Raw genomic sequence first — 20,377 nt, 5'->3', positions numbered from 1 at the left:
TTCGGTTATTTCGGGTTTATGTTCGGATTTCGGATTAAACCGAACCGTACCCGATAACCAAAGTACCAGCATATCAAAACCGATCGGGTATTTTCATGGATCCATAACCGGTCGGGTTCGGGTTTTTCGGTTCGGGTTCGGGTTCGGTTCCGGATTATGGATAATATGCCCAGGCCTAATAACCAGCATAATGCTTACGCTAATACTCAGACAATCAAGCTCTAAGATCATCAAGTAGGAAGAGTTATCTTGGGTTCACCCCTAGGGTAAACCTCTAGGTTAAGCATCCAATAGAATTTCATTATTTCAAATTCGATATCTTTTAAAAAACGAAACATTATCAAGTTATATTATGTTTTTAAAATAAAAAAAGTAAAAAAAAAATTGTAGTTACAGAAAAAAGAATTAAAAAAAAAATATTTTTAACATCCTCAGCAAAACACTAAACCCTAAATCCTAATCCCTAAACCCTAAATCCTAAACTCTAAATCCTTGGGTAAACCTTAAATCTTTGGGTAAACCGTAAACCCTTGGATAAATCCTAAATTCTAACACCCTAAACCCTAAACCCTAAATCTTAAACCTTAAACCCTAAACCCTTGAGTGTTTTAATGTTTAGTGATTTTGATTTAAAGTTTAGGATTTATCCTAGAGTTTAGGGTTTATCCAAGGGTTTAAGGTTTATGATTTATGGTTTATGATTTAGGGTTTAAGGATTAGAATTTAGGGTTTAATGTTTTGCTGACGACGTTAAATTTTTTTTTTTTGTAATTACTACTATTTTTTATTTATTTCTTTTTATTTTTTAATTTTAAAAACATAATATAATTTGACAATATTTTGTTTTTTTAAAAGATATCAAATATGAAATAAAACAATTCTATTGATCGGTAAAACCTCTGGTAGGGTTAACCCAAGAATAACTCAAGTAGGAATCATATTCCTTCTTGCATTTAATTATTATTCTACTATATCTTTTGGTTCCCATGAAGCGAGATACAAAATAATTAAAGCGACAGTAATGTGGTTTATTAAGATTAACCAAAAAATTTCCAAACTATAATCGACATAGTGTCTGTCTGTACTGATATTACGAATAGAGCAATCAAGTGCAACTAATGAGATCCATAAGTTCTTTCTAAAAAAAGCAGTTGAGACCGCAATGCTCCATTCATTACCAGGGTATCGCTTATCATCCCAACCTTGTGTTTGTTGATGATTGAAGCCAATTAACCTGTCCATAATATCCATGCTGCAGTAATAACTTGACTGTATTCGGTTTAGTGAGACCCAATACAGTAACGTTTCCAATGTTATCACCAAAACCAGAAAATACCAATTTCGAAGCGTGAGAAACAAAACCAAGTTCCTTTATCAATCCTGCCTGCATTCAAAGAACCAATAAGTCCAATAATAAATTTTATTCCATTGCATGATCTTATGGAAAGATCGTACCATCAAACAAAGCATTAATAAGTAAGCAAAAAACAAGAAACCTCAAAGATAAAACAGAAATAAATGCTCATGAGCTTATTAAAGCAACTAAAACCCGGAATCCATAAACCAGAAATTGCTTGCATAAATCCGATCAGCTGAGAAAACTTGATCCATATGATAGATTAAGGTTTTGGGAGACCAGGTTTAGGGTTTGATGTGACCTTATCCTCCATCTGCTTTGAACCATCTCCTTGACAATTGCCTGTTTTTGCTAGAGTGCGCTTACGGGAGAAGCGAGTGCCTGGTACATACGCATCTTAGTGGAGCCTGCAGTGTTGATCGGTGGTTTGTACAGCCTCTTCTTGATCGATTCTTCTCCCCTGCTTCATCCCTCTGTTATCCCTCATCCAAGCTAGCAACCCCATCTTTCTGTAGACTAACTTCTTCCTCATCAGCCGACAGATTCTGAAAGTCCTCCCCAAATTCCTCATCATTCTCAACCGAAAGCTTATTATTAGGAACCACATCCAAATCCATCCCATCATCACTTAACATAATATTTTGTTCCTCTATTGTATCTTTTACCACTTCACTTTTCTCGCCTAGAGTTTCCGAGTTTACCTCTGTTGGCTCAGCCTGAGTTTCAATCAGTGCTGCTTGAAACGCTGGCGGCGGGAGTGTCGGAGGCAGCTTCATTTCTTCCTCTCTAGCTTCATGCCGTGGACTTCTTTCCCTTCTTAGACCACGAGAGTACCTAACCCGATCTTTTGAGGGCAAGTGATACACCCTAAATTAGGAAAGGATCACTCAATCGAACTAAACGGATATGAACTCGCCAAAAGTGAGAACTGATGGATTGAACGGTGACACAATGGGTTACAGATGGCCCAATGATACTACCAGACTTCAGTTGGTGCTTGATATGACTCACAAGTCCACAAAAAGAATGATTTCTAAATGTTGTCTGATATGACGCACAAGTCCAACGAAATAGAAATTTGTTTACTCGGAGATAACCTCACCAAGAAACGAAAAATGTTCTACAAAGAACAAAGAGACAAACTCAAATAAAAGGGAAAACGGAATGCTTTATTTCGTGGCTCATAGGCCCTATTTATAGGATTACAAGTTGTAGAAATCCAAACAAAAATGTGCTAAAAACAAGGCATTGAAAATAGAAACAAAGACTTTACTAAATAAAACCTTTGACTGAAACTTGTATTGCCTCTTGATATAGCTACGATCAGGACTTTGAAAAGTGAAGAATATGCTCCTGATATGGGCCAAGACATGTCTCTTTAAGGCCTGGTCGAAATACATCTTTTTTCCTTAGCCAATTTTTATCGGTTTCTCCATTTGGCCCAAACAAATCTGTTTTTGATTCTTTTTTGTAATCCATCAAGCCCAAGACTTTCTTGGACATTTAGAAAATGAATAATCACCTTTGGCATGATTTAATTGGTCGTTAGTTCATCAGAAAGAAGCTTAGCCATTTCCAGCTTCTCGGGTGGTCTTAATTCGCGAGAACTGAAGATCACCTGATTTGTAAATGGCATAACTGTCACATATGAACTCCGTTTGATATGATTCTTGTTCGAGGAGCTCCGTAATTGAGTTGAGAACATTCTCCAAGTGATTTTATGCGTAGAATCCTCGTGGTTTAGAATATATGAGTCAAACAATGAACATATATCTTTACTGCTTCCCATGATCAAGCTATGCATGTCTGTTTTGCCCGGTGCGCTACCAAAGGGCGCATCATTCCCTCCCTTTTGAAAAGGATTTGGCCTCAAATTAATTTTACCTGTATAAAAAGGAAATGAATCAGGAAAAAAAGAATCTAAAGAACATGTAAAATATAGTGAAGAAAAGTTTTGGAAAGAAACTTCCTTTGAGTTTTGAAGTTGTTTTCCTCAGGTACTTCCATCTCCAAATCTCAAACTTACAAGCACGATCTCTGATTTTGTTCCTGACACCTCTTGGAGACTGATCCTGTTTATCCTGGACACTCAAAACAAATATTAAAAACCAGGATCATATGTGCAAGACAAGTACTTGTTCAGATCAGAAACCAAAGTTTCTTTCCCTAGAACATGTAGCACCCGTTTCAGATCATCATGAAGCCTATCAAAGAAAGTGTTGTACACCAGAATGGTGTCAGGGCACGTGATAGCACAGTTACTAAAGAACAAATTCAAAACATGCGCAAGTTTCTCAGATTTAGAACACAAAAGATCAATTTCAAACCGAGAATTACTTATACATGGATCAGCACTTTTATCAAAGAATGTGTTGTAAATCATAATGCTTTCAAGGCATGAAATATCATATGGGACATTTTCAAAACGTGCCTAACATGATCAGAATTAGAATACAAAAGTTCAATATCAGATTTCAAAACAGAATCACAACAAAAATCGGTTTTAGCTCTAAGTGATTTCTGTTCCAGCAAAGTCTTAACCATAAATTCTTCCAAGGCACAAGTGGATGCAAACAAGTTACCAGTGATCAGTACATATCTATAAAAACTCAGATTAAAACTATTTTCTTTGAAGACAAATGAATCAAACGAATTTCTAGCACAAAAATCAGGCTGTTGCAAATCAAGCGACTCTTCAAAATGACCAAAACCTTTGCTATGTTTCAAGAGCTGATCAAAACTCAAAACAAATCCAGAATTGATGTCATTGTCATGATGAAAACGTTTTTGATAAAGAAGTTCAGGTTCAAACACTTTAAAATAATTAAATCAAGTTTCTCACCTTGTTTTAATTAAACATGTTTTCAAAAACAGAATCTGAAACACGAAATTCTTTAACCTTGTCAAAACCAAAACGTTTCACATCTTGAGAACTGATCTTAAAACACATTTCAGACAGAAAATTAATCAAATCAAGTTTCTCACCATGCTCTTGAATGTATGTGGTCAAAGGCGTAGGATTGTGCCTGGATCCAAGCAAAGATGATTCTCCATGTTGATGGATGTCATGCTTGGTGCTTTCTCATAAAAGGTAGGACTAAGTTCGTCTTCCTCATCAAAGATGGGACCTAGGCCATCGTCCAAGGCTCTCCTAGTATCAAGAAGCGGTCTTTGATGTGGGTAGTCGAATGGCTTTTCCTCAAAATGCTGTGAAAATAGAACAAGACTACTCGGATGCTCCGGTTGCAAAAAGGTTAGTTCTGCAATAGTCTGTTCTTTATCAAACATAAAATCAGGTTCTGGAAAAGGAAGATCACAATTATCCTCACAAATCATAAACTTTCAATCAACTCTTCATCATACTCATCAAAAATTGGTATAGAATCTGAAAAATCTTTTAGATCTTCAAGGTTGTTTTTAGATTTACCTTTGGGCTTTTCATTGATGAATAAGGATGGCTTAGCTACAGGTGCATGTGTGGTTGTGCTCTTCTTTTGGATCTTACTGACGTCCTTGAGGGCTTTCACCTCACCCTCCACAAGGTTGTCACAAAACTCTCGGACTTCAAACTGACTTAAAAGCCCTCTTTGGTCAGCTTCAAACATCTTAACCTGAAAATTTTTAACACAAAAGGTTAACAAATAAAAATAATCCTCACACTCTCAAGTGTTTATCCTCACCCACACACGTGTTTCTCTCGGATTTTAGTGGTCACACAAGAGTTTCCTCTCAAAGTTCTAAGAGAACAAATCAAGTAACCCAATGGAATCTCCAAGCAACAAGGGATGAACACAAGATAGAAAGATAAGAGAACTGATTTGTGAAATCCGTATTAACCACTCCAAGGCTGGATTTCTCCTCAGCCAGCAGGATTTCTCTTCCACCACCTAGCCAACAAATCAAACTTTTGTTTTTTTTTTTTTGATAGATCTTTTTCTTTTCTTTTCTTTTTTTTTTAATAGAAGAATGGCGATAGGTAAGATAGTGGCCCGGATTTAAGATAGAAAGAAGAAGAAGTGTTTAGAAAATGAAATATGAGAAGATGGATAGATAGTACCGGTTGAGTAGCTCTGATACCACTTGATACACCCTAAATAGGGAAGTATCTCTCAATCGAACTTAAGGGATATGAACTCGTCAAAAGGGAGAACTGATGGATTGAACGGTGACACAATGGGTTGCGGATGACCCAATGATACTACCAGATTTCAGTTGGTGCTTGATATGACTCACAAGTCCACCAAAAGAAGGATTTCTAAACGTTGTCTGATATGACGCACATGTCCAACGAAATAGAGATTTGCTCGGCGATAACCTCACCAAAAAACATGTTCTACAAAGAACAAAGAGATAAACTCAAATAAAAGGGAAAAAAATGTTTTATTTCGTGGCTCATAGGCCCTATTTATAGGGTTACAAGTTGTAGAAATCCAAAAAAGAATGTGCTAAAAACAAGGCATTGAAAATAGAAACAAAGACTTGACTAAATAAAGTCTTTGGCTGAAACTTGGACTGCCTCTTGATATAGCCACGACCAGGACTTTGAAAAGTGAAGAATATGCTCCTGATATGTGCCAAGACATGTCTCTTTATGGCCTGGTCGAAATCCATCTTTTTTCCTTAGCCAATTTTTATCGGTTTCTCCATTTGGCCCAACCAAGTCTGTTTTTGATTTTTTTTTTGTAAACCATCAAGCACAAGACTTTCTTGAACATTTAGAAAATGAATAATCACCTTTGGCATGATTGAATTGTTCGTTGGTTCAACAGAAAGAAGGTTAGTCATTTCCAGCTTCTCGGGTGGTCTGAATTCGCGAGAACTGAAGATCACCTGATTTGTAAATGGCATAACTGTCACATATGAACTCTGTTTGATCTGATTCTTGTTCGAGGAGATCCGTAATTGAGTTGAGAACATTCTACAAGTGATTTCATGCGTAGAAGCCTCGTGGTTTCGAAGATATGAATCAAACAATGAACATATATATTTACTGCTTCCCATGATCAAGCCATGCATGTCTGTTTTGCCCGGTGTGCTACCAAGGGCACATCAGTAAGCTCATGTCTGTTCCCACCGAGCATTCCTATGGCGAGAACCTTCTTCATCACCACGGTAGTTACTTTGCACTATGTAAGAACGTTTGTTCTCTCTCTCTTTCTTGGCCACCTTAACCACTTAGCTTCAGGTTCCTCACTCATATTCCCCTTGCCCTTCCCATAATACTCCCGCTTTTCTTTTTCCTTATCTTACTGAACCATAGTACCGTTTATGACTACTCCTTTATAACTCCTAGCATGGTCCTAAAGCCTCCCAACGGTTTCAACTCTATTGTCATTCTTCTTCTCTGGACTTTTCTTATTCAAGGGACACTTCTCAGAAGCATGGGAGAGACTGAAACAAGTTTGGCAAAAACCGAATAACTTCTCTTTTCTCAGTGAGACTGGAGCCTCTTCTCCTTTTTGGAATTCAACTCCCTTGAAGTCAGTGGTGGTATCAAAACAAAGTTCCTTAAAATCATCCACCACTACCTTTACCCTACTGTAATCCAAGTCCACCTCGACTGTTTTCCCAATAGCATCTTCGATACTCTCGAACGTGGGAGCTTCTCAAAACTCCAAAGGGACATCCAATACTCGCACCCAAAAGGTAATTTCCGACGGGTAGTTTTTTTATCTTCCTTGGCTGCCATCGAACCAGAGACAGCATCCAATAATCAAAGTGGAAAGGCTGCATCTTCAAAATCGCCTTGATGTCCTCTTCACTCTCAAAATCAAACTGAAATTTTGCCAAGTTCTAGGTCCGCACCAACCACTCGGTCCTCCTTCTTCCATATTTTCGGGAGCATCACAATCATAGCTTTGATATCTTGTTCCTCTGGATTCGTACATCTTCCAACAAAGTATTGGAGTAGCTCTTGATAAGGTTTGTGTTATCATATATATATTATATGTTAATGTATATATATTTATTTGGACATGACTTATATTAAGGGCAATTCTCATAAATAGACTATTTTCAAGTTTTGGTCACAAAAATAGACCACAAGGAGGAAAATGACCAAAATGTTTCATTTAATAGGTAAAATGACACTAATACCCTAGATATATAAAAAAATAAAAAAAAAATAAAATTTTTTTTATAGTTTTAGATTATATGTTTTCAAATTCGAACTTTTTAATAAAAAAGAATTGAAATTTTTTTTTTGAATTTTTTTTCGAAATTTTTTTTTTCAAATTTTCTTTTTGTAATTCGAAAATACTTTTTGAAACTATTTTTAAAAATTTTATTTTCAAAATTTTAATATTTATTTTTTATTTTATAAAATTTTAAACCTCAATCCCAAATCCCCACACATTAACTCTAAACCTCCACACCTTAACTCTAAACCCTAGGGTTTGGATTAGTTAACCCTAGGGGTATAAATGTATATTTACCTCTTTAATGAAACATTTTGGTCATTTTGATCCTTATAGTCTATATTTATGACAAAAAAAAATTTAGTTCTATCCTAGGGTATTTCTCATATCTTAATGTGATTAAGATTATAATTATGATGAGCCAAGTTGAGATTATTAATATAATAATGATACGGTCCATTAGCAAGCCTAAATGAATTAGGTCATGTGCCTTTTGATATACGATGTATTTTCCAACATATATGATAGTCGAACCTCGACGTATTTATATATCATATATATATATTATATCTTCCAACATATTTATTATTCAGTTTTCTTTGATGTGTGACCCTATAGGATCATATAATATTAGCAATGAATTCTTAATTCATAGATTATAAGCAGTTTATAGCAAAACATTACAACCACCTAATATTATATGATAGACTTCTACTAGAATTAGTACAACAAATTTCAGCTGAGTTTAGCTGACTCCCAGTTGATCCAGCTGAGTTTAGCTGACTCCCAGCTGACCCAGCTGAGTGAGCTAGTCGTCCAGCTGGTCGAGCTGGATCACTTTATCCAAACTCCGACTAAGCTCCATCTAGCTGGTCGAGCTTCGTGTTTGCATCGCCCAGCTTCCATTAAACTCGTCCAACGTGATTAACTTTGTTTCCATTTGTGTTTGGTTAAGTCTCAGACCTCTGAGGTCCTTAACCATTTATATCGGCCATTAAACGCTTGTCTTTTGGTCACATGACCGGCTTGTACATTTCCTCAAATCATGGTCTGTCCCAACGGTCCTATCTAGGATCGGAGACATGACAGTGCCGATTTTAAGTTTCTTCTTCTAATATGCCTCAGGATCTCCTTCTATGTGTTGATGTGTTCTTTGTTTGGTTGCTTCAGATGGTGAAAATGATGTCTAAGGGAGGAATGCTTCTTTGGCTTTGGTTGCAACAGTTCGATTTATGTGTTCCCTAGCTAATAATTTCCTTCATAGATTTTTGGATACTTCTCAAGGGTTAGGAGATTTGACTCTCTTACAACAATCCATCGATAGTCGTATGGCAAATCAATGTCTCACCTCTTTTACCCGGGTTTGTCTTTACTCCTTTTTATTTGAGAAAATTGGAAAAATGAGACACTCTCAACTTAGATTTGTCTCAATAGAACTTGTAGAAGATTATTTAGGTAAATAGGATTTATATTTCCTTTAATACAATTATACCCTTCAATTAACCAAATTAATATTAATATTCGTAATTAATTAAGTTTTTTTAAACGAAAAAAAATAAAAACAGAAAGTTAAAAAGAAAAGGATCCACGAAAGAGGCAAAAGTCACGTTCTAAAACTCGCCCTGGTGGACGATTCGCCGGCCGAGTACTCGTGAAACGGTAAGTGACGGTGACGTTTTGTGTTATTCGGTTGTATTACACGATTATTCTGTTTTTGTTAGGTTTTAAGATCAATATAATATTTCCTTGTAGATCTAAGGTATAAAAAACAAGAAAACTAGTGAAAACGCAAAAAAAAATAAAGTTTAAAAGCCATGGATGCGAGAAGTAGAGTTGCAGAGATGAATAAAGAAGAAGAGGGTATAATTATCTTTTCCTAAATCACTAAAAACGGAAAAAAAATAAAAGACCAGCCCTCTAGTTAGAACCAAGCAATATAGCACAAACCACTGACCTATAAGCTACAAACGTTTTTTCCACATATTTAATATATATACTTATGTGAGATTTATAGTAGATTTAAAATAGATTCAAGAAATATATTAAATGAAAAAAAGAGAAACACAAAGACCGAAGAGAAAAAGATCATCGAAGTGGGAAGATGAGAAAAATATGGGAGAAAATATTCTTTGAGAGATTTAGAGTATATTTAGTTTAGATTTAGGAAACATCTTTGACCGAATATGGAAGTTTTCATATTTTCCGGATTTACCTAGAATATGTATACTACCTACGTAGAACACAGTAGAGTAGGTGAGAAACATATTCTTCCTATAGACGTCATATAAGGTAAAAGGTAGAACATGTTATGGCACGTAATCTAGCCGAGGTATATCATTGAGTTGTGGCTATATGTCGTTATCAAGCTGTAGGTAGACTGAAGACATCTTTCTTGATTATAACGTAACATATTATAGCTTTGTTAGAATATACAAGAAAGGTTATTATACATTATATATCTTTGATACATCTATGTTTAAAACTTAGTATATGATTTATAGACTAAGTAGATAACCAGAATGAGTATTCTAACTGTAACTAGAAGATAAAATAAATTATGATTTCACTTTAAAAAAAAAATTTAAACAGATATATTGTCATACTTATGTTTCCAGTAGTTTTCATATTTTTTTACATTTTTAAAATTCAGTTTACTATTTTTTCCATAAAATAAAGGTAAAACACGTCCATAATTGCCAAAAATATCAAAAGTCCTAAAAAGACAAACAAAAACAAAAGTTCAAAGTGTCCATTTTTTCCATTTTTCCCGGCCATTTTTATTTTTTTGGGTGGTTTAATAGTTTCAATCTACCTTTTGCTGGGGTTGTATGTTCGCTTTATTTGTTTTGTTGCTATGTCTTGTTTCAACATATTTCTCTTTATTTAATTCCACCGGTTATGTCTATATGGATGTTTTATTATCCGCTGGTTTAATTTCTGGGAGTTTACAAATTCGCCGGCCTTATATCAGTCCATGAGTAGTTCTGGTTTCTATGGTGGATATAATCTTCTAGTAAAAACAAAACTTTGCACTTACCAGTTCCAAAAAAATTGGTATCCAATCAAATTGACTCCTCAAGAATTTAACACAGCCAGTCTAGCCATATTTTAAGAAAATATTAATTTTAATTTCTTAAATTTTAAAATTTCTCTTATAATACTCTTAAAAATATATATATTTTTTAAAAAATGTTATTGTCTATTTTGATAGGCAAAACTGAAGAATTTTTAAGGCAAATAGTTGGGGCGTTATTTTAGGAAAAATTTGACACTATGCCCAAAAAATATTATCTTTCAGTAAGTAATCATAAAAACCTAATTGTTATACTATTGTGTGTATTTTATGTAAAATGGGCAAAAGTAAATTTCACATTTGTTTTAGTTGCTTACGGAATTTTTTCGCTATTTTATTTTGTTTTTGAAAAGGTTAGTTAAATGGAAGAAAACTTTGTTATGTGGTATTTTATCATCGATGTTTCTTCATCTCTTCACTTTTGTTTTCACTGATTTTGATTTTTTGATCGGTCTAACTTAGGAAAAACAAAACTTCACGATGAACCTATGACTAAAAGAGTTCTAATTTTTGGTGATTCATCATTGGTTTAAAATTCAATCTCAATCAAAGAAACGGGTGTAAGTAATTGGGAAAAATAATCCATGGTGAAAATCTAAAGATGGTACAATTGAGTCGAAGAGATACTGTACAATGGGTCCCCAATCTCGTATTTGATGGTTGGTGTGGCGATAGACTTCGCTTCTACGACTGCCCTAGTTCTAATTAGTATTCATGTAATTTATTTATATTCCAGATTTAGAAATAAAGTGTTGAACGTCGGGATGTATTAAAGAAGATGAACAGTAATTTTAATGTAGTATGTTATATTCTATATATTTCAACTTGTAACAAATTGAATAGAAAATAGATTTTATGGTAATATAACCAGTTACATACTACTTATATGAATTGATTATTCCAGAGTTCTTTGATAACATAAATTTAGATACAATTCAAACATCATTTATTTTTGTTCTTTTCTCACAAACAATATGTACTAATTTATAATTATTGTAAATAATATAATAACTGTTCTATCTTATGAGACTAGTGTATCATTTTATACTCTTCTACTCCTCATTTCTTCTCTTCTTGCTCCTCCTCTTCGACTTCTTTCTAATTCTCTTTACATTTTTTCATCTCATCTTCCTATTCTTCATCCTCCTCCACATACTTCTTCCTTTTCCTTATTTTCTTTATAGTATTCCTCATCATTTTTCTCATGTTCCTCCTTTTTATCTTATGCAGTTACAATTACTATCAACCAATTGTTTTATACATCCTTTATTTTATGGAAATAATAGTATGTTACATCTTCTTCTTTTTTATCTTCCGCATTTATAACTGATATGACTAATTGTTTTATACTATTTATTTAATAGATATGGTATAGTATATTTTGGCATTTGTGTACATCATTTGAAACACACACATGCAGAGAAAAAAAACTCTCATATCGTGCAAAATTATTACATCCACCTACTACCTTATTACATATTATTTTGTCAATTTATGTGTTCAATATAATTTGCACTAATCATCCTTATTTTATATTAACTATTAACTAGATTTTGACATGCGGAACCGCATTGGTGTTTTTTCAAATTGAATTGAGGAAATTGTAAGTTATGTGAGTTGCAATTTAGATTTTGGATGATGAAACAATCAAATTGATATGTTATATAAGTAAATTGTAATTTGATGATTCTATACAAAGCGGAAATTTTCTAGTTTTTTTTTTGTTTATAGAACATATTCACTTTGTTTTTAATATATGATGTTTTAAATAATTCTTTTCACTCCAAATTAGATGATATTTTCAGTTTTCAATGCAAATTCATTTATTTTTTATTTTATATAACTTTAATATTCTCCAGTTAGCTTTTTTTATTGGTTGAATTGTGATCAGCTGAATAATTAATGATGTTTTTGGTTAGATAAAATAGAATTTTTTTTTAATTTGTGTGAACAAATCTTAATATCAATGTAAAAAAATGAAAATAGTGTCATTTAATTAATTATATATATTAGTACATTTATATTTGTATATACATTGTTTCATAAAAAATATATATTCTATATTTTTCTATTATATATATTATAATTTATTTTATATGTCAAATTATTTTTCAATTTAGATTTAACTTTTGAACCTCATTCTAGAGAGAGCTTGACGACGTTTTAGCATATGCGTTGTAAACTCTAAATATTATTCCAGCTGATAATTGATTAGTTTTACCAGTAATTTAGATGTATAAAGGCATGGTATTCATTACTTTTTCTAATCATTCAAATATTTAATAAAATATATTTTGATGTAATTTTAATATAATTTCACTATTTATTAGCAAGTATTTATAGTTTTGTAAAATATACTAAAAATGAGATATAAGTGATCTTTACTATTTTAAGATTTAGTAATTGTGTGGTTAGTTTAATTTTAAAAAGTAGAATATTCTCAGAAATTTTAAGATATTTTTTTATAAATACTATATAAATAATATTTTTTGATTTAAAAATATATTATTGGTAAAATCAATAAATTTTAAAACCACAGTATAAAATACGTCTAATAGATTATAATTATTAAATATATTTTAAATTTAGTTATATGATTATAAAAAAATTATATTATATGTTTTAGAATGGTATTAATTTGATAAATATTGTTAATTATATTAAAGAACAATCACATGTTGTGATACTTTTTTGACATCATCAAAGTAATAACAATAATCATTTTTTTTTTGATCGAAAACAATAATCATATGTTATGGTTGCATAACATAGTACTAAAAATAATATACATGATCATATATATATAATCATATATTATAATTGCATAACATATGAATTGTTTTTTGTTAATGATGTGGCCTGCAAAATAGTTAATGGCCTAAAAATAACTAATAATGTTGTTAATAATTATTCAATTAATAGGTTAATATGTTATTGATATATAGCATTTCAAAAATTTGTATTCAAGACCAATCAATTAAAAATAGTTAATGGCCTAAAAATAATAGTTTTTATCCGTCTTTTCCTATTTGTTCCAGATCGGCGGTTGAACTGGTAAATCTGATGACTTGTATAAATATTTTTTTTCAGATTTAATTAAAACTAAATATTTAAAAATATGATAAACCCGGTAAAACCCTAAAGTTTGTCATTAACCTGCGATCCAACACTAATGAACCCAATAAACCCCATATAAATCTGATGCTATTTAAAAAAAAAGTGATTCAACTTTTGATATATTTTTTAATAGAACATAAATTTTAATAAACAATATGATTTGTGATTCTTAAATTTTGATAATACTCATACTATATTATTAAAATAAAATTAAGAAAATGATGATACAAAAAAACTAAATTTTATTGTTATAGTTTAATTTATTTTTTATTGATAACTGAATATATTGTTTAAGTATATTATATATTATAAGATTTTATTCCCATTTTATTTTATTGAATAAAAATTTAATTCTATATTTCCCATTTTAAAGTATAGATAATTAAATTAAAATTTACATTAATATAATTTTATGAAAATAAGATAAATCATTTACATAACCCGCCCGTATTAATTTTACTTTTATTTTAAAGCTTTAAGTCTGAGTTCACCAATGGAGATGCAAAACGGGCTTTAAGTCTGAGTTCTCAACTCTTGAGACTTGGTTACTGCTTCGGGAAAACTATACTCACTACTCTTGGGCTCAGTGTACTTGGTTTTCTATGGCAACTCCAAAATTTGCATTTATAACTTGGTTAGCAATATGGGATAGGCTGGCTACCATGGATCACGTTGCTAAATGGATTTTGGGTGTTGATACAACGTGTGTATTGTGTAAAAGTGTTGTAGAGACAAGGAATCATTTATTCTTTGAATGTTCATTTTCTTTACAGCTGTGGAGGCATCTCACGCTTGGTATCTTGGAAAACTCTCATTCCCATACATGGTCAGCTATAGTACCGGTACTATCAGGAAGATCTATGGAGAAGAAGCGATTATTCTGTGTAAGGTACTCTTTCCAAGCTGCAATCTATGCATTATGGAGGGAAAGAAATAAGATCAAACATGGGGAGAAGCCAATGACAATTGAGACGATGAAGAAGCTTGTGGATAAAGGGATTAGAAACAAGCTAAGTATTTTGAGAATGCAAAGAAGGAAGGGCATGGAAGGGGCTCTTCAATTTTGGTTTGAGACTTAAATTTGAGTTTTGATGTAGCCATTTTTCATAGTTGGGAGTAGTGGTTGTATAGAGAAAGGACTACACATGATATAAAAAAGTTTTTTTGATGAATACAAATTTAGCATTCATTCAAAAAAAAAAGCTTTAAATTATAGTAAAATTTTATTTTTAAATTTTATATTGGTAAATTTTTATTTTATTAGTATATAAATTACTATATGTCATTCTACCCGTCTCATACTTGATAAATATATGAAATTATTTTAAAATTCTAATTTAAATATGTAAATTAAAATATAAAATTATTTATTAGTTTATATATCTTACTTTGATATTTTTTTTTAATAAGTTGAAGTATGTTGTAAAATTCATGAATATATGTTATTCTTTAATGGAATATTTGCATCTCATACCTTAATATTATCCCATAATTAGCTATATACCTAAAGACACACTATTATTCACTGTTTGACAAAGGTAATTTGTAGTATAATTTATAAAATAGTTAATAAATGGATAAAATTACTTTATATTTATTAATTGGTGTAGCAATTTAATTATGAGTAAACTATGTATATGTAAATATTAAAAAAATATGTTACAAATGGTATATATGTAATAATAACTAAGTTAGTTGTAGAATAAATTATAGGAAATTAAAAAATGTAATGATCCAACTTAGACTGTTTGCAAGTAGATAAAAAGTTCTTCCGTTTTAATAGCATTGACTGCAATTAAAATTGCCAAATATTTAAAATTGCCATATCGTCTGTTTATACTGCCACATAAGCTATCACATTCTAGTGCTATTTCTGGATTTCTTTTCACCTACTGCACCACTTCCAAATTAACACTAATAAATAGTTAATTACATTGCCTAACAATTTCTTTTGTGTTGATATATTTTCTGGAGCAACTCTTGAACCAGCTTCCACCATTATAAATTTTATAATATTAATAGCTATGCTTTCTTTAAGAAACCATTGTTTACATTTAACTTTGCATTTGTGTTTATATTTTTTGATAACTGCTTTTGAAATACAGAAATACTTTATAATTTTCCATTTCTGCATAATATAAACAAAAGCGCGCCAAACGCCAACATATCATTAAATATTTGCGTTTAAAATTTACGTTTAAGATCAATCAACAACAATTAAACATAAGTCGTAAACGCAAACAAACAGTCGATGTTAAACTAATCTCTAAGTACATAAACGATCATTAATCAATGATCACCACACCAATACTCCAATGTTTGTAAGAAAAAAGAAGAGAATTTTTATTTGCAAAAACCAGATCTTTTGGCTGCTCCGAATCCGAGATACAGACATGATAGTGTCAGACCAATAGCTGCGATCTTTCCACTTAACAGACCTGTAAGCACAATCACGATCACAACAGTCCCTTTCATGTTATCTCCTTTTGATTCTATCAATGGTTGATTCGACTTCTCCTCGTCTCTCTCAGAGTCCTCGACCACCTCTAACATATCCTTGGTAACCACGCTTGACACATCTGTCGTTTTATCCTTCTTCTTCTTCTTGTAACTCCTCAGCTTCTTCAGAATCTTCGATTTCAGTCTCGAATTTTTGCTTCTAGTTTTCTCATCCGAATTCGAGTTCTTTGTTACACCTATTGTTTCTGTTTCCTCCGAACAAGAAACCAACTTATCGTCGTGTGTTGAAGCGAGTGGCTTTTCTTTTCTTGTGTCGGTGTTACAGAGCTTGAAACTCGTGAGAATACGCGTCGCCACGTTCTCTGTAAAGAAAAGCGCGAAGGCGCAGAGAGTGATTCCCATAGTGAGGCTCTTCGTAGTGCTCAAGGAAAGCACCGCCACTATAAAAAGCTTAAACGCCATCAAAACAAAGGCACCGGTTCCATCGCCGCAAACGCAAACGTTGTTGTCACTTGTATGCTTTCGACGTCCGACGAGACTAACTTTCTCGATCTTACTCCTCGTTACCGGCTTTTCTAGACTCACGTCTGGATTAACTGGCAAAGAAGCGTTTGGAGCGGTCTCGATCAAGCGTTGGATGCGTTTAGTTTTAGAGGAATACTTTTTTAGACGATCGCGATTCTTGAAGAAGAGATCGATCAGAGAAGTTGGGAAGCCAGTTTCAACGACCATGATCCCACCGCGTTTCGGAGATTGGTGAAACTCTGACATGAATCTAGTGAGTCGACCAGATTTAGGCTTCTTCCATAGTAGAGACATGGCTATGTACGGAAGAGAGTTTAAGTTGTCTTTGAGTCTTCGAGAGAAGACTTGGAGTTTGTGTTTTTTTGTTTTTGTTATGGTAAGAGACCGATGAAATTTTGTTGACGGGTCGAAGGTATTAAATACGTGGAGTGAATGAAGATGGAGAGCATGATTAACTACGGTTTCTTAGCTGGGATTTTTAATTCATGATTTGATATTTTTTATTTTTTTTATATACTTTTCAGCTAAGAGACGGTTCTTATATCTATTATTTAAGAGACGTTCTTAGCTTTTCTTAATTAAAATCTAAGAAAAATTAAGAACCGTTTTTTATCTGAAGATAAGAACCCAGTTAAAAGATTGAGCTTAGTCATGGTATTATTGCTTAGAAAGTGAAGGCGAGAGATCGCTTTTTCTTTGAGTGTATTTCTGAAACACGAGGTGAAATAATGAGTTATTAGCGAAAAGACGGAAAGAGAGAAATATATATTAAGCATTAAAAACTTTTAAAACCGAGTTAAGGAATCGATTTAAAGTATGTTAATTTTTCTATAACTTTGATTTTTCTAATATGAAACGATGTTTTCAACTTTAGATTATTCTAAAACTTTAAAAGAGTTCGAGAGAGAAATTTTTTAATGTATTATTTGGATCGGCATCAATACCTCCATGACACAGCTTCATCTACTTTAGCTTAATTTGAGTTATCTTCTTTTTTTTTTGCCAGTCTTCGAATTATGTATTGAACCGTAAATTAGAGAACTAGATGATAAACCGCGCGCATACGCGAACTGAATTTTTATAATAATGTTTATTTATTGAATGGTTTTAACATTTTGCAACAATACGATCTTTATCGATTGTACAATGATGAATACAAATGTTGGTCTCTTAAATATATCATCGTTGTTGAAGAGTTAACGTATTACATATATATCATTTTAATTATTTTTAAGACTTCATATGCACAAAAAAAAATTAAGTTTTGCGTTGACACAAATCACCAAAACCAAATAGGCAACATCGATTGTATAATAACGAAAGGGGATTAGGTTTTCTGCTCTCGATTTGTTTACTATTGACTCTCCATAAGTGAGTTTATTTTTTACCTCTATAAAATTGTGTTTTCATTCTCGTCTTTATTTTATTGATATGAGTTAAGTTTCTTTTTTTTTTAACTTCTTCTATGAATTCGGTGAATTAAATAAGTGTCATTTAAAAAAAATGGACATCTGTAAAAATTAGTTTAACTCCAGATACATATCTAAGAATCAAAATTTTGAAAAAAGTCACAGGCAAACTATATTAACATACTATGTTCAAGTCTAATATATCAAGCTATTACATAATATATAAGTGAATACTCGAAATATAAATATATGTCTAGTATATATTCACCAGCTCGGTTTAAAAATTATCTAATTCTAGAATAACAAAACAAATTACTTATTTCACCAGTTCGGGTAATATTTGAATCCAAACGGGTAATATTTGAATCCTAATGGATATCCGAAGATAACCAAACATAAGTATACTTAACCCTATATTTCTAGTCTACTTCTCTCATTTTATTCAAAATATTTATATTAATGATGTTTATTGCTCAAAATTAGATAATATACATATAATTATAGACAAAATTATTTGCTACTCACTTAAAATATATATCAAGCTTTTGTTTCTTGCATTAACAAAAGTTGCATCTAAAATTTTTAAACAACAATTAAATTAATGTCTTTATATTTTTAAAGTTTTATCTCCAAACCTATTAATAGTTTAATTTTTTTAAATTAGAAAACCAGTTAAAATATATTTTAAATACAAAAAACTTAAACAATGATTCATTTATTTTTTTTTTTCAAAATTTAAATATCCGAACCCGGCCCAAAATATCCAAACCCGAACATAAAATACTCAAACCCGACTCGAAGTGTAGAAATATCCGAATGAGTTTTATACCTCTATACTGAAATACTCGATACGAACTCGAACGTGTATCCGAATGCCCACCTCTACGATATATGATCATCATTTGTATCTTGCTTGAACAAAAAAAAAAAGTTAAACCACTGATCACAAAATTTTCAGTGTGGGTCTTTTACAATTTTTAGTAATTTATAGTCGTTTTTAAAAATTCAAAATATAACATATAAGAAAAAAATCTAAATTTTTTTATTATATGCTTAATGTGATTGTTTAATTTCTTTTAATACTATTAAATTAAACAAAAAATAGAGAAGTGAGAAAAATTGTTATCAAATATATATTATTTATAATCATTAATTGTCACATATATGTTAATCATATTAGGTAATTCCGTTGCTTTTATTTAAGGAAAAAAAAAATATTCTTTTGTACATTACTAATTAATTTGATAGTTAATTTAATAAAAAACATAGTATATGTTTATACGGACCAATTTATTTTTATAACAATTCTAAGAATCATTCTCGTGATGACATATGGCTATGAAAATATGTTGTAATGTTCCAAGATTAAAATGCAGGGGATACTAAGACGGATACTAAGACAACACCAAAATTAAAAAAAAAATTACGTTGTCTTATTGATATGAATCCACAATATATATTTTTCGTGGGTCGACATGTGCTTGTAAACCATCTATTTGTAGTTTTTGTTGCCAATCATATCCTGAATATTGCATGGAGTCGCTGAAAATGTAAACGTGTCATCGTTGAAAATGTAAACGTGTCATCGTTTGGGTTAAAATAATGTACACGATTGTATCCTAAGAAATCTGGATATAATATCACTTCATATCACTTTAGGATGATAATTTTAGGCTAGCACAAAATTTCCAAGAAATCCACTTTAAACATTTTATACCAGTAAAAGACATTGTGTGCATATAATTGCTTCTTTTTTTTTCTTTTTGTGTGTGTGTTCATTACAAAATTTTCAAAAAATTCACTTTAATTAAACATATTATATACCAGTAAAAGACATTGTGCATATAATTGCTTCTTTTTTTCCTTTTGCGAGTGTGTGCGCCTTTCCTTGTTTTCCAGAAAATTAATACTTTTCTTATGTTCTCGAAGCCTGGTTCAGTGTATTGTACTTGTACATAATCCTTTGTGGGGGTTCAAAAGCTTTTCTTTTTATATATGTTCTTCACAAGCTTGGGACATAAGCTTATTTCGTGTCAAAAAATAAAAGCTTATTTCACTCCTATTAACTGGATCGTAGAGCCGAACCCCAGACATAGTGGCTACATTGTGAGATGAAAGCATACTAGTGGGTGCCACCAGCCTAACCATTCCCCGCTTTTGGCCCCAAAGCCTAATAATCGTGTATTTATACCATAATCGATCAATTATTAATTAGTAGTATAAGTATATAGTTTGATCACATACAGTTTATAGAAAGGTCATAAATCGTAGGAATACAGTGTTTCTGAAAAACAGTTTC

General features: G+C 31.7%; 1 protein-coding gene and 1 long non-coding RNA gene across 2 annotated transcripts; both read right to left on the bottom strand.

Annotated features, from left to right (window-relative positions):
* Window positions 1-750: 750 nt before the first annotated feature.
* On the bottom strand, window positions 751-7,412 carry LOC125590300. The gene is made up of 2 exons (XR_007326622.1): window positions 5,038-7,412; window positions 751-4,968 (listed from the first exon to the last, which is right to left on the bottom strand). It is a non-coding gene; the product is annotated as an uncharacterized LOC125590300 (long non-coding RNA).
* An 8,505-nt stretch (window positions 7,413-15,917) lies between these two features.
* LOC125590299 lies at window positions 15,918-17,308 on the bottom strand. The gene has a single exon (XM_048763755.1). It carries the CDS (start codon window positions 16,961-16,963, stop codon window positions 16,028-16,030), a length of 936 nt encoding a protein of 311 aa, XP_048619712.1. The 5' UTR covers window positions 16,964-17,308; the 3' UTR covers window positions 15,918-16,027.
* Window positions 17,309-20,377: the final 3,069 nt, after the last annotated feature.

The sequence above is a fragment of the Brassica napus genome, chromosome C7 (genome assembly GCF_020379485.1).
Source record: "Brassica napus cultivar Da-Ae chromosome C7, Da-Ae, whole genome shotgun sequence".
Taxonomy (NCBI): Eukaryota; Viridiplantae; Streptophyta; class Magnoliopsida; order Brassicales; family Brassicaceae; genus Brassica; species Brassica napus.
This window is presented reverse-complemented; position numbering and strand designations above follow the sequence as displayed.